This window comes from Labeo rohita, chromosome 4, assembly GCF_022985175.1.
Source record: "Labeo rohita strain BAU-BD-2019 chromosome 4, IGBB_LRoh.1.0, whole genome shotgun sequence".
NCBI classification, from domain to species: Eukaryota; Metazoa; Chordata; class Actinopteri; order Cypriniformes; family Cyprinidae; genus Labeo; species Labeo rohita.
This window is the reverse complement of record NC_066872.1, coordinates 29,500,432-29,515,386: the sequence shown is the minus strand read 5'-3', so window position 1 is coordinate 29,515,386 and position 14,955 is coordinate 29,500,432. Positions and strand designations below refer to the sequence as shown.

The following is a 14,955-nucleotide window of genomic DNA, read 5'->3' as shown; positions in this document are numbered from 1 at the left end:
TTAATTTCTCAGAATTGTGAGTTTATATCTCGCAATTCTGACTTTATATCTCGCAATCATTTCTTAGAATTGCGAGTTTATATTCCACAATTCTGACTTAATAACTCGTCAAAATGTCAGAATTGTGAGATAAAATGTTGCAATTACCTTTTTTTATTTCTTATTCAGCTGCAGAAATGGACTTCCATAGTAATGCTTAAGCATCCAGAGGCACAAAAAAGTTTCTTATGTGTATGCGAAAGACTGTATTTGAAATATTATTATTATTATTATTATTATTATTATTATTATTATTTTAGGGACTCGATATGTTGTCACTTGGAGAAAATCAATGAACTAATGACTACTATATACCAAATATAAAGCTGAAAATAATGCTGTATGATTTATTTGTTAAAAATGGTCTGAAAATCTGCTGAGAGGTTTGGAAATTTAAGTCCGGAATTTTTAAATGGAAAATGTATAGGAAGCCTGATTATATACTCACCTTTACGCTTCACTTTTATCCTTTATGTTACTTTTTTTTCAGTGGTACACAAAAGAGGTGTTTCAATAATCTTTGTACAGCTTTTTTTCTTATGGGAGAAAAATGTATGTTACAGTTGTTCTGCGTTCACTTTCAAAACTTTTGCATTTTATTAAGATCACAAGGGTTTCTCAGGGGAACGCAAAAGTTTTGCTAAGCTAACGCAAAGTTTCTATAATATATAACATTTTTTTCTTACATTTCATATTTTTTCATGACCATGTTCCCTTAGGGCTCTATATGAATGAAATTTCAGGATGAAGGACTATCTGTGGTTATGGTGCAATGTAGTACAAAAGTAATATAGAATACTTTTAGAAAATTTGTATGACATTTCTTTACTTTTTGAGCCTAAACATGGTCACTTTGAACTGTACAGAAAAAAATGCTTCTTCAAGATTCATCAAAAATCTCCTTTTGTGCTCCACTGCTAAAAAAATCAGCATACAGGTTCAAAGCAACAAGTCTAAAGTACATAATGATTGATTTTTTTTTAAATCCTTTAGTTTATTTTGAAGTTGTACCATGTATATATTTGTTCAGTTATTATTTTATGCGTGTCCGAGACAGGACTGTGAGAGAGTCAGCGGGTTTTGGATCAGAGGCAGAACCTGAGAGCGCAGGATGCACTGCGCCAGATGCCTCTGAGTGTGTGTGTGTCTGTCTCTGTGCCAGCTGGTTCAAAGGAAAACTAACACGTCTCGCCTTCTAAGAGTCTTAATAATACATTCTCACTCACACGGATATCTTACGCTACTCCAGGCTTAAATTGACCTTTTTAAATGTGCTATTGCCGCAATTATGGGCATGAGTGAGTAGCCCTGTAAATCGCTCTCTCGCTCTCTCTTCGTCTTTCAGAGAGCAAACGGTCAGTCTCGCTGAAGGATATGCAGCGTAAACTCATAATTATGATGTATAAGTAGCATAAAGCACACCATCACACAAACTCAAACACACAAATCTTTATCTTTATTGTCCTTACAAGGAGAGATTAGATATGGGACTATTAGGATATGACATGCGTGTTATTGTCCCCTGATGAACTGATACAGATGTGTTCAGCATATATAAAGCAGCTGGTGCTGAGAAAAGAATTGGAGAGAATAATGGACCCCTGTAGTAAGTGATACTTTGTGTTAAATGGGTCTTTTTATAATTATTTTTTTCCCCAGAGGTCCACATAATGCTAATCAATTTTTATGCACTAAAAAGCACCCATCATTTTTTTTCACCCTCTGACACTTTTTTTTTTTAACTGGCTGATGTGGCTTAGAAACTCATACAGTTCTTTTTGCATGTGAAATAAGCAAGTGATTTCCTGGAAAGTTGTTTTTTGTAGCTTAGAAAGGGACTGAGATGTAATGGGTAGTTTTGAATTCTGAACGTTTTAATAGTTAATGTAATTCTAAAAGATAAAATGATGATTTTTCATGAGCGCAGCACAAAAACTAAAGGTTTCTAACAGAGCATCCTCTCAGGTTTTGTTGTTTGAATGAATCCGGGCTGACGACCCAAAGCTCTTGGTCCGAAACTTGTGTGGCGTAGACCCATGAACTATTCAGAACAGGTTGACAATCCCTGCAGCTAGTTTATTTTGTAAAAGTGACTGTTGACAGACTGAGCCATGGGAATATTTCCGTCTCTCTCAGTGAGCGAAGCTGAAGGTCTTATTTTGTTCTGTAAACCCAAATGGCTCTCAGGGGACTAGACAGTCTCAGAGCAGCTCCCACGACCTCTGACCTCCTGCATCCACACACACAGCAAATCAGGAGAAAAGGGGTGACGCCAAGCAGGACTGTACGTTAGACTGCTGACGTTGTTGGAGAATTGTTTCATGTGAGACGCTACGTGTTTTCCAATCACATTGTAAAACACAGACGGAATATGAGGACAGGACATCAAAATGAATTCATAATTAAATCTAATACAACAGATTCATCTGTCTGTTTCAATGTAATTGTTAGATGTTGTGTGTGTATGTGTGCGTATCAATTTGGGAGTGTGTGTTTAGTGGATTGCTGTGGTGTTGATTGCGCTGATGACCGAGGGCTCTTGTCAGTAATTGAGCTTAATTAATTTAAGAGCCTCGGATTGATTCCAGATCTCAGAGTTTAGTCTACAGTAAAGTAGGTGATAACAGCATCATTTAACCCTGTTTTTAAAGCAGCTGGTTTTATAATGTTTCCACAAACAGAACACCGTTCTGTGCCTGTGAAATGGGTAATTCACCCCAAAATCAAAATCTGTCATGATTTACACACCCTCATGTTGTTATGCGTTTTAAATCTATTAAATATTACAGCTGGTAATATAAATTGTGAAATTTGTACATGACACATTTACTGGACCAGACACAGTCCTTAACTAGCTGTGCAAAATACTGATATGATGGCCACAGTTACTAAAGGAGCTTACAGGTGGCAATGGATAGAAGCGTAGGTTTAAACCAAACGCCGTACCATCGATTTCCCCCACAAGGAGTGTAAACACCCCTGGATATCGAGTGAAATTCACACTGAAAAACTCCTTCGGTGACAAGCGTCAGCATGTTTGCATTAGCTGTGGTCTACTAAAAGCCTCAAAGGGATCAGGCTTAAGTGGAGAGAACAAAGACGAGGGTCTTTAGGAAATTGTATTCATCCACAGGCATCTTCCCATTCTTTTCTCCTCTTCTTATCACTAGGAAAGCAGTGAAGACTTACATCGCTTCTCTTGTTGCCCTTCGACTGAAAATTCTGCACAATGTGGCATCGTATCAATATTTATTTTCCGAGTTGTGTTGCAGAAAAAATAGCAACAGGTAGCGCCAGTAGCGCCAGTAGCTCATCGAGTGCAACCATTTAACATCATCAAAATAATGATTCCCCCCATAGTCCAAAATATGTATAAATTGATGTGGATTTTTAAATAACATAAATCTTTAATGGGTTTTCTACTACATATTTCAGTAAAAGACATTATTTACGTTATATTAAACTATACAAGTCTTAATCCCCAGGGTACCCTTTAAGAATGTGATATTTTTATTCCAGAAATGTCAGCAACATCTGGCTTCATGTACCAGTATTTAAGAAACCACTGAATTATGCAGTTTTTGAGTGCACTTCTGCAGTAAATTCTGTACCATCTACATACATTCAAGTACTAAATTGACTAGTTACTTAAAAATAAGGCTTATCACAGTGTTCATTTCAATATCCTCTTCAAAAAAGGAAATTGGCAGCAGATTTTCTGTATCTGTAATAAAACCCTCGGCTACAATGACATTATGGTAATTTCCAAGCTAATGTTCTCCCGTCTGTGTAAATCAACTATTTTGACTTTTATCTTAAGATACAGTATGTCTCCAGGACTGGCTGAAAATGAGACTTTTTATGACTTTCTATTGAATGTGTAATGGTCTGAATGTCTTATTTTTGTATTACTATAGCTACAGTTGAAGTCCAAAGTTTACATAAACCTTGCAGAATCTGCAGAACGTTAATTATTTTACCAAAATAAGAGGGATCATACAAAATGCATGTTTTTTTTTTTTTTATTTAGTACTGACCTGAATAAAATATTTCACATAAAAGAAGTTTACATATACTCCACAAGAGAAAATAATACTTAAATTTATAAAAATGACCCTTTTCAAAAGTTTACATACACTTGATTTTTAATACTGTGTTGAGTGATCCACAGCTGTTTGTTTAGTGATAGTTGTTCATTAGTCATTTATTTGTCCTGAACAGTTACAGTTAAGAGCCAGAGGGTGAAAACTTTTTGAATTTTAAGATCAGGGTAAATGTAATGTATTTTGTCTTCTGGGAAACATGTAAGTATCTTTTGTAGCTTCTGAAGGGCAGTACTAAATGTTAAAAAAAAAGTATATATATGATAATTTAGGCAAAATAAGAAAAATATACATATCTGAAAATGTGAAATATCTTATTCACATTTTCTTATTCAGATTCTGCAAGGTGTATGTAAACTTTTGACTTCAACTGTACTTGGTCTGTTTAGTGATTTAATTGCCACTAGATTATCATATATTTTAACTGTTTTAATTTGAAGGTTTTTTTTCAGCAAGTGTTGAAATCCAATTGAATTAATCGTGTAATTGATTTACTGCATTTTATAAATCAATCGACAGCTAGTTGAAACAAATCAGGTCTGAAATCCCTTTACCGAGAGTCGTGTGGAGATGAATGTCTGTGTTTTGATCCTCACAGGAAAGTTGGGACACAGTCAGCAAAGACTTTGAAATTCATCTGGCATTTACAGACGCAGCATTTCTGCTCTATAATCCACTCGAACACAGTGTCTCTGGTGCACCGACATTCTGTGTGTTTGTGCGTGTGTGATGTCTGTTTTTTTCTGATAGGCCTGATCTGTAATAAAATGTCACCCAGACAAATGGCTCAGTACATTTTCTGATGTTGGTTCAGAGCTTCAAGCGGCTTTATGCTTAAAGATATTACGGCTGATGCAATTAGAGAACTAATATCCTCTTTGTCTCTGTTTTGTCTGTCTAGGAACGGGTGGAGTATCTCTTTCTGATCATTTTTACGGTTGAAGCATTTCTGAAAGTTATTGCATACGGGCTGCTGTGTCACCCGAATGCGTACCTGCGGAATGGCTGGAACTTGTTGGATTTCATCATCGTGGTGGTAGGGTGAGTACAAGCTCCCGGTGTAACCTCCAGTAACCCCTGAGCCATTCGTGAGTGAGTCTCACATCTTACTTAAATGGTGTAGTTAAAATATGTTTTAATGTGAAATGTAAAATGATAATGAGTCACTAACGTCCTCTTTCTATCTCTCTTTCAGGCTCTTCAGTGCAATATTAGAGCAGGCCACTAAAGGAGATGGGGGAACTTCAATGGGAGGCAAGGCTGCAGGGTTTGATGTAAAAGCCCTGCGAGCCTTTAGAGTGTTGAGACCTCTGAGACTCGTATCTGGAGTACCTAGTGAGTACACATACACATTCATACACACTGATGACTGTTGAGTAAGTCGTCCATGAGTCAGGACTGAGAAACAGAGAGAGCATGAATTTAAATACATTTCATTTCCTTCCTGTAGGAGGATCTGAAACGATTTGAGAATCAGTAATCACAACCCAGAAATTTAGAAGTTGAAACTCTATTAAGCCATTGTTATCAGCATGTGTAGGCACAGCTTTTTATTATTGTGTAGGCAAATCCATTTTCTTTCTGATTGCCAATTTTGTCCAGAATGCGACCGTTCATTAGTTGTTATTATATGTCTCTCTGGAATACTTGATTCTGATTATGCAGTCAGTTTAGTCTGCAGTCAAATATTTTTCCAGCACCTAAGTATAATGACTTTTAAACTGTAAACTGTAATTGACCATTTGTTTTAAGCTGTTTTGCCTTTACAATGGCTTCACGACTGTACATTAATGATAATATACAGAATATATACAGTGTTTGTTAGATCCCTTTTCTGTGTGGTTGCAGGTTTACAGGTGGTGCTGAACTCCATCATTAAAGCCATGGTTCCCCTCCTGCACATCGCTCTGCTCGTTCTGTTCGTCATCATCATTTATGCCATCATCGGCCTCGAGCTTTTCATGGGCAAGATGCACAGGACCTGTTTTTTCTTCAAAGACGGACACAAAGGTCAGGACTTTATCTTCATTATTTGTTCCTTCCTGGCCTCTGGTATTTACCCAGATCAACTGACAAAATCCTTTTTTTTTTCAGGTCCTATATCTGAAGAGAAGCCGGCCCCCTGCGCCCCAAGCTCCGCCCATGGACGACACTGCTCTCCGGCCAACATAACGCAGTGCATGATGGGATGGGAAGGCCCAAATGATGGAATCACGAACTTTGATAACTTTGCATTTGCCATGCTGACTGTGTTTCAATGCATCACGATGGAGGGCTGGACTGACGTCCTGTACTGGGTGAGTCTGCACCAATAACGGCACACCACACTGTATGACTTTACTGAGAAATTACACATGAATGAGATAGGGTTAGGAATATCTCCCAGTGTCTTTAGTTAAAAAGAGAAACCCTAATGGAATTTCTTTCCTAATTTGGAGCAAATCCTAGGGGGATCCGAATGTAACCTCAATGGAAATTTTCTTATAGGTTTCAAAGATAATTTAAGGTGATTTTGCTAGCTTACAATGTGATTTCCATTAGTGTGGATGGAGATTAATATCCAACAGAACTGCAAAAATCAAATAAGAATAAAATAAAAAGTTAGAAAAAATTCTTAGTTCCATATTAGAATGGAAATTCCATTAGGAATCTAGTGCTTTCACAATTGTATTAATTTATTATATATATATATATATATATATATATATGTATATATATGTATATATAAATAAGTGAATAAAATGTACATCCTTTTTTTTATACTTTGCAAACTTAAACCTTTGGATTTTTGTGATATGTTTTACATTGAAAATATTCTGCTGATTCTTCACTGCGGTAATGTTTGGAATTTGCAGAACGTACTTGAAAAACATCAGTAAAAAGGTGTTGAAAACTACAAACCAATATTTTGCATTGCTTGACATAATTTTCTAGCAAACGTTTATGAATTTATAATGTTACATTATAGATTTAATTTTAGATGTGTAATTTTAATAATTTTATTAATTGAAAATTTTGAAAATACAACATAGTATATAAGAAATATAAATATTTCTAGCAAATATAAAATTGCTGAATGAGCAGTATCACACAAGTAGCAGTGAGATATGGCTGTATATCAGCACGGCTGTGATTTGGATGTAGAAAATCACAGTGTGCCAATATACAGCCATATTGCACAGCTACTAGTGTTATATTGTGTTTATGCAACAGTTCGACATCTGTGTATAACTACTTAAGAAACAACAACGGAGTGTCTTTTAAAATCCTCTTTTGTGCAAACTACTTCCTTCTGCCACAGATTTAAATCTTAAGTTAACAGTTTAACAGCTGAGCCCAAGCCTCCGTTATTAATTCGAAAATGTCACTTTAGAGCTAGTAATGAAGGAACGTTGAGTTGCTTCATTGAAAGCTTATTGTATTACTGTATTAAAAGCTCAATGTTGAGTAGAGTATTATGATAGAGCGAAGGAATGAGCAAGTGTGATTACCTGCATCTGATACAGCATTCATTCTTCAGCTCAATCTCATATTCACAATAAAACATTAGTTTGAATGTCCGCTGAGGAAAGCGATATCTTTGTCGTACTATCCTTTCATCTTTTGAGTGTGATTTCTACACACACGTTCCATTTCCCAATACTAAATACTATTATTAAATACTTCTATTATTTATGTAAAACAGTATTTATTGAATAATTATATTTAATAAACAACAACAGCTGTCATAAAAGTTCCTAGGCAATTCAGTCAAAAGTACAAAGGCAGTTCTTAATTTACATATGAGATTTTGTCCTCAGCCAAAACTATTTGCTCTGGAACAAATAATATATTAATGAGACCATTAGCCCGTTAGATTTACCCAAAACAAATTATATTTCATGTTTAACCACTATAGTGACATCAGAATCAGAGGCAAATTGAAAAGATCTGGCCTCATGAGCAGCCTCAAGAGCACTAAACGGCCACTGACACCCTGGAGTTTACATCTTCCAAAACATTGAAAACACTTTTGATTAAAAAAAAAAAGTCTAAACAAGTACATTCTCGCATAAGAACTCGCATAAGAACCTCTTAAAATTACACAAAAACAGCGTTATCAATAAAATTATGGTGGATTTGGGCATTCGAAATGACACTTGGTGTAAAAAATACTGGAAGCGGAGTGATAGAAACCTTGAAACAGTTGGAGTTCCGCTATCACTAGAATATCGCACTCCTCTCAGCCAATCAGATTAAGGACCAGAAAGAACTGTTGTATAAAAATAAATATTGAACATTCCAATATGGTGGGACCATTGAAAACCAGAACTATTGGCCTGACTCGCTAACCGAAAAAATCCTGTTGAGCTCTGCGTGTGTGATCACTGCTGCTCTCTAAAGCCCATCTTTACTGTATCTTCTGCGCTCTTCCAGATACTTAAAGTGATTGACGGTTTTCCTGATGACATCTTTTAATGCAGTCAAACAGACTCAGCTGAACGTCTCTCTCTCTCTCTATCTCTCCCTGTCTTTCTCTCTGTTGAAAATGCTCTATGCTTCATGGGTTTTCTTGATGTTCTGGGTTTCTGAGGGACAAGCATGTGCTGTTCACTGCACTCGTTTCTGCTGACTGTCTTCCTCTCCGCTCCGCTTTTTTCTCTCTTTCTTCTAACTGTCCCCTCCTCATCTCAGATGCAGGATGCCATGGGTTATGAGCTTCCGTGGGTCTATTTTGTCAGTCTGGTCATCTTTGGATCCTTTTTCGTTCTAAATCTGGTTCTGGGTGTGTTGAGCGGGTAAGCATTGTGTTCTGAATGTGCGTGTGACTGTGTGTGTGTGTGTGTGTGTGTGGTTTCTTTGGACAAGCTCTGACTGAACACATTTTCTTTCTCTAAGCACTGGGATTGAGCGAGCCAGAGAGGGGTTATGTAGAACTGCCCATGTCCAGCAGACACATACTAATCGTTCATTCATCCCTCTTCAACTGTACCCCTCCATCCATCCATCCACCCCTCTCTCCCCCCATACTCCATCCTTCCCTCCATTCCCAGGTGAATGATGCTGTAGGGAATTCCTGGCCATGGCTTTATTTTGTCATTTTAATCATCATTGGCTCCTTTTTTGTTCTTAATTTGGTTCTGGGGGTTTTAAGCGGGTAAGGGTCACTCTATCATTCTCTCTCCGTCGTCTTTATTTCTAACTCAGTTTTTATCCTTTGGAGAGAGTGTGTGTGAGAGAGCTGTGTTATCTTCCTTTGTCTTTTTTGTGTTTAAACAATGGTCAAAGGTGTTTTGTTTCCCTTTTTCCCTAAAATACACATTCATGGTCTTGTTGTGAGTGAATATCTTGTTCTCTTTATTGCAAGAACTACACCACTGTACAAAAGTTTGGGGTCAGTAAGATTTTAAACTTTAATACATAATACATTTTTTAAATATATATGCATACATAATTATTACAATCTTTAACAATATTTCCATTTCCTGTATTTTTGAAAAAAGTCACTAAATGAGTTAACATTCATGAATCATACCGACCTCAAACTTTTGAACAGTTGTTTAGTGTATGTGTCCTTACAGAAGTATTTTTAATATTTAATTGCACTTAAAATGTTTCTGAATTTATCATTTTTTTCTAATTGTTAAACAGAAATTCATTCTGTTTATTTGATGGAATAGATATTTAGAGGCAGTCTCTCTTTCCATTTCTCAGAGAGTTCTCTAAAGAGCGAGAAAAGGCCAAAGCTCGCGGCGATTTCCAGAAGCTCCGTGAGAAGCAGCAGCTGGAGGAGGATCTAAAGGGCTACCTGGACTGGATCACGCAGGCGGAGGATATCGACCCTGAGAACGACGACGAGGGACTGGACGACGACAAGCCTAGAAATCGTAAGTACAAAACAGAGACGCACCAGGGTGGAGCAAATTGATCTGCTCTAAGTTTGTAATCCGATACTTTTTGCAAAAGCTTTATCCATGCAGATTTAATATATTGATTTTAAATGCAAATGAGGACATTGAAATGTTACCTTTTAGGTTAAAATAATTCCAGATCTATAAATCTTCAAGCATGATCAAGGCCTGATATCCTACAGCTTGTCTGATACGTAGTCTCTACATATGCAGTTTTAGGTAATATTCACTGAAATCACAAATTTGTCTATTAGCTAGGTTTATATGTCCAGATATGATTTTTATTGTCATTACAGAAACTGTCTATTTTCAGTTTGATTAAAATGAACAGCAGCTTGCATTAAATATTGATTGTGAGATAACATGCCAACATGCTTGCTTGTTTTGTCAGATTTCTAGAGGCAAAACATTTTGGAGAAAGTTTGTCTTGCTTGCTGAGACAGATGTAAATATGACCCTGGACCACAAAACCAGTCATAAGGGATATACATCAATAAATAAGCTTTCTATTGATGTATGGTTTGTTAGGATAGGACAATAACCGAGTTACAACTATTTGAAAATCTAGAATCTGAGGGTGCAAAAATATCAAAATATTGAGAAAATCGCCTTTGAAGTTGTCCAAATGAATTTCGTAGCAATGCATGTTACTAATTAAAAATTACATTTTTATATATTTACTGTAAGAAATGTACAAAATATCTTCATGGAACATGATCTTAATATTCAAATTTATTTTTGGCATAAAAGAAAAATCGATAATTTTGATCCATACAATGTATTTCTGGCTATTGCCACAAATATACCAGAGCTACTTAAGACTGGTTTTGTGGTCCAGGATCACAAATTATTTGATCATATTACTGTACACACAATATTTAGATAAGATATTGCAGATGACAGAAACTCGCCACAAACTGAAACTTGAAAGGATAGATGAATGTGTTTGAGTTTATATTTGGGCAGGTTTTGCTATCCATATTAGGAATGAAATTTTTGTAAAGAAGCATGCAGAAGCAGACCAAACGTCCTTGTGGGAGACTTTTGTCTCCATAAGGCCAAAAGGTTCACAAAACGTCTAGACAGTAATCTACAGCACATATAAAAAGATATTTAAAAACGCCAGTTTTAGGATTAGGGTTGTATAATTTGTTTATGTTAAGAATAATAGATGTGAATGGGAATTCCCTGCAGGGATCTACATATGTATATATAGACGCGTGTGTGTGTACTTGGACTTATTTTTGACTGTGGTATTTCAGAGTCTGAGATTGTGTATTGTCAGTACGGCCCCTAACTGAGATCAGATGGGAAAATGCTTTCACACACATGCAGTATATACAGATATACTGTAATCCACATACTGATGCACATCTAGTGGCACAAAATAGAACTGCACCTCAGTTAATTCAAAGGATTAGTTCACTCCAGAAATATGTCTTAATTTTCTGAGGAAGGTTTAATGGTTTCTGAGGAAAACATTCCAGGATTTTTCTGCATAGATGTAGAATTTCACTGGCGATCAATGGATGATGTCCAAACAGCAATTTCATTGCAGCTTTACACAAGTCTTATCTACCCAAATGATTGGTCATTTTGTAAAAAGAATTACATTTATATACTTTTAACCACAAATGCTCATCTTGCACTAGCTCTGTGTCCAGGACTTGATGTTGGAAAGGTCACGCGTGATGTAGGCCGAAGTACCAACCCAGTGTTTACAAAGCAAACATGCAAAGTCAAATGCCCTTTACAAAAAAAGGTAAACAACGACGCTGGATGATTTGAAGTTGGAGGAGAAAATGAGATGGTGTTTTTCATCCTACCCTACTTTTTCAAACCGAAGTACACAGTTGTAGAACTAACCATGCGTGACCTTTCCAACGTGGCTATGTAATGTGTGAAGTTGTAGATGCGCATCGATGAGCATTTCTAGTGGAAATGTATATAAATGGTAATTTTATATAGAAAATGATGGATCTTTTCACTACATATGACCCTTATTTCTTGGCTGTGATCTTGTAGGCTGCATTGAAACAGCAGTTTGGACCTTCAACCCCCCCTGGAAGGTTTTCCTCAAAAACCTTCATTACTTTTAAAATGAAGAAAGAATGAACATCTTGGGTGACACATTTTCAGGAATTTTAATTCAGGAGTGAACTAATCCTTTAACAGATTATTTGTGTATTAACAGTGATGTTTTATGTTAAGTGTTTTGTGTCAAGTGTCTTAAGTTGTTTGTGACCGCCATACTTGGTGATAAATGTTCAGGACAGAGAGGGCTAGTGGCGTCTCTCTCTCTCTCTCTCTTTCTGTCTGTCTGTGAGTGTGTCTGTCTTTGACTGTTTGAGTCTCGCTCTGTTGTTTTCAGGGAAGACTCATCGTTTACAGTACATCCGTGGAGCGGTGAAGAAAAAAGCAGCTCTGCTTCGTAAGGCGTGTGCGTTTCCATAGCAATCACAGTTTACTTTGGCGTCTGCATGGCAAAAGTGCAACAAGCCCCCCAGACCTTTATACAGACCCCCAACCCAGGTCAATCTGGGTATGGAGGGTGATGGGGTTTCCCTGCTCAGTTATCCGTACTTTAGATTTATGAATGATGGCATGAAAATCAGAGTTTAAAAATGAAGTCTTATTGTTTTTTTTGGAAGTAGATTTTTTTTGTCTGTTTAAAATATCTGGACTTAGCATGTGGTTTGTTTTTTCTCCAGGTATTTTAATCAGAATCAGGTGCTTTGTAGTAGATTTTAGTCATACATCAGGCTCCTTTTCCAATGTGATCTGCATGTGATGCCTAGATAGAAACAGTTCTGCTGTGCACACCACGGTTCAGATGGTTCTGACTCTGAGGTTGTGATTTCTCTTTGACAGCCATGGTGAGAGGTTAATAGAGATAGATTGCAGAGTATTGTGTGTATATTTTTCTCCTGACTTCTTGCTTCTGTGTCTGTTTAGAGTGGTTACGTTATGTTTTTTTATCTGAAATATCTTCTAAGAAAGAGGGAGAAATTACAGGATTCATTTTCATTTTTAACACATCAATTTTCACAATGCATCATCAGCATACTGATGATGTAATGCCACTGTTCGACATCTGTAATCCCGTCTCGGAATATCCGATCAAACATAATCCCATAATCTCATTTCCAAGGGTGGTGTAGTCTGGATGATAATGTGTTTTTTTAATTAAGAAATAGAATTAAAGATCAGAGCCAATGAAAATGCAGCATGGAATTTAGAGGCCCCGCTTGACCCCGCCCCCGTGCATGTTAATGAGATGGAATTGTAAACCTGCATGCTGATTGGTAGATTAGCATTATTTTACATGATGTATTTGGGTAAGTTTGTCTAACTTTGGTTTTGTTTTGAAATCTAAACTAACCCATCCAAATCATTACTTTTTTTTTATAATGCTGTTGGTTTGAGGTCTAGTTTAATCAAGATTGATTTACATCCATGACACATAGTATTTGTGTGTGTTGATCAAATGTGGCATTTGATTCTCTATTTTTGACTCTTTTTTTGGAGCAGACATTCTCACATATGGTCCATATTAAACATTAAAGGTCATGGATGTGGATGAAATGCTTGGCTGTCATCAAGACTGTTGAGTCTATTCTTAACTTTATTTACATTTATTATTTATTCTTTTCCTTTCTACCTGTTTAACAGGTCTAATTTAGCATGTTTTATATTGTAATTTTATTGAAGTTTTGTTCTGAATTTGTGATTTAGTTTTTTTTATTATTATTTGCATGTAGTGACAAGCAGCTTTGTGTTTATGCAAAAAGAATCTAGTCTGTTTCTTAGTGAAACAGGACTTGTCACAAACATTGTGAACAAACACTGTGATTCGCTTCCTAATGTATTGTTTTTGGTGGCTTGCTGTGAGGAATATTTTATATACACTACCAGTCAAAGTTTTTGAACATTAAGATTTTTAAAGTTTTTTGAAGAAGTCTCGTCTGCTCAGCAAACCTGCATTTATTTGATCGAAACTACAGCAAAAACAGTACAATTTTGAAATACTTATACTATTTAAAATAACTGTTTGCTATTTGAATATATTTTAAAATGTAATTTTTTCCTTTGATTTCAAGCTGAATTTTTAGCATCATTACTCCAGTCACATGATCTTTCAAAAATCATTAATATTCTGATTTGCTGCTCAAAAACATTTATAATTATTTTGAAAACAGCCAGAATTGTTTCAGGAAAAAAATAGTTGAACAGTAGAATTTTTTCAGGTTTCATTGATGAATAGAAAGTTCAGAAAAACAGCATTTATCTGAAATAGAAATCTTTTGTAACATTGTCTTCATCATCACTTTTAATCGATTTAAAGCATCCTTGCTAAATAAAAGTATTAATTTCTATTTAAAAATGTATTCAACTGTTTTAAATATTGATAATAATAGTAATAAAAAATGTTTCTTGAGCAGTAAATCAGCATATAAGAATGATTTCTAAAGGATCATGTGACACTGAAGACTGGAGTAATGATGCTGAAAATGTAGCTTTTAAATCCCCGGAATAAATTAAATTTTAAAATATATCGAATATAGTAAATATATTTAACATTATAACTGCTTTTGCTGTATTTTGGATCAAATAAATGCAATCTTACTGTTCAAAAACTTTTGACTGGTAGTGTATATGTCCTAGATAAGTTCAAAAGGTCATGGCAGATGTTTTTTAGTAAACCGTTTGTCTTTGAATCAGTCAGAGACAAACAGATTGTTGTTCTTACGGTTAGGCTTTTTGTATTATGTTAAAACTCCATTTTATTTACTTGCCAAGGCCAGTTTTTACTCGCATTTGTCAACTGGTAAGTGTTCATTTTGAACCCTGGTTATCTCTTCTGTCAGTGTGTCAGTGTAAAAGCTTAAGTGAGGGTTCCTTAGGGTTGAAAGTCAGCTGCG

At 35.9% G+C, this 14,955-nt stretch overlaps 1 protein-coding gene across 19 annotated transcripts in view; it reads left to right on the top strand.

The window, feature by feature from the left end:
* The window catches only part of cacna1c (calcium channel, voltage-dependent, L type, alpha 1C subunit), a 154,057-nt gene that overhangs the window by 103,110 nt on the left and 35,992 nt on the right, over positions 1 to 14,955 (top strand). For 8 of the 19 annotated variants that reach the window (XM_051107812.1, XM_051107811.1, XM_051107818.1 and 5 more), the window contains exons 4-9: positions 5,044 to 5,183; positions 5,338 to 5,477; positions 5,991 to 6,152; positions 6,237 to 6,439; positions 8,817 to 8,920; positions 9,837 to 10,009. In XM_051107812.1, the coding sequence (XP_050963769.1) occupies positions 5,044 to 5,183; positions 5,338 to 5,477; positions 5,991 to 6,152; positions 6,237 to 6,439; positions 8,817 to 8,920; positions 9,837 to 10,009 (922 nt within the window). Of the gene's footprint in view, positions 1 to 5,043; positions 5,184 to 5,337; positions 5,478 to 5,990; positions 6,440 to 8,816; positions 8,921 to 9,175; positions 9,280 to 9,836; positions 10,010 to 14,955 lie in introns of all 19 variants that reach the window. The other 11 variants (XM_051107804.1, XM_051107807.1, XM_051107802.1 and 8 more) reach the window with 2 other exon arrangements.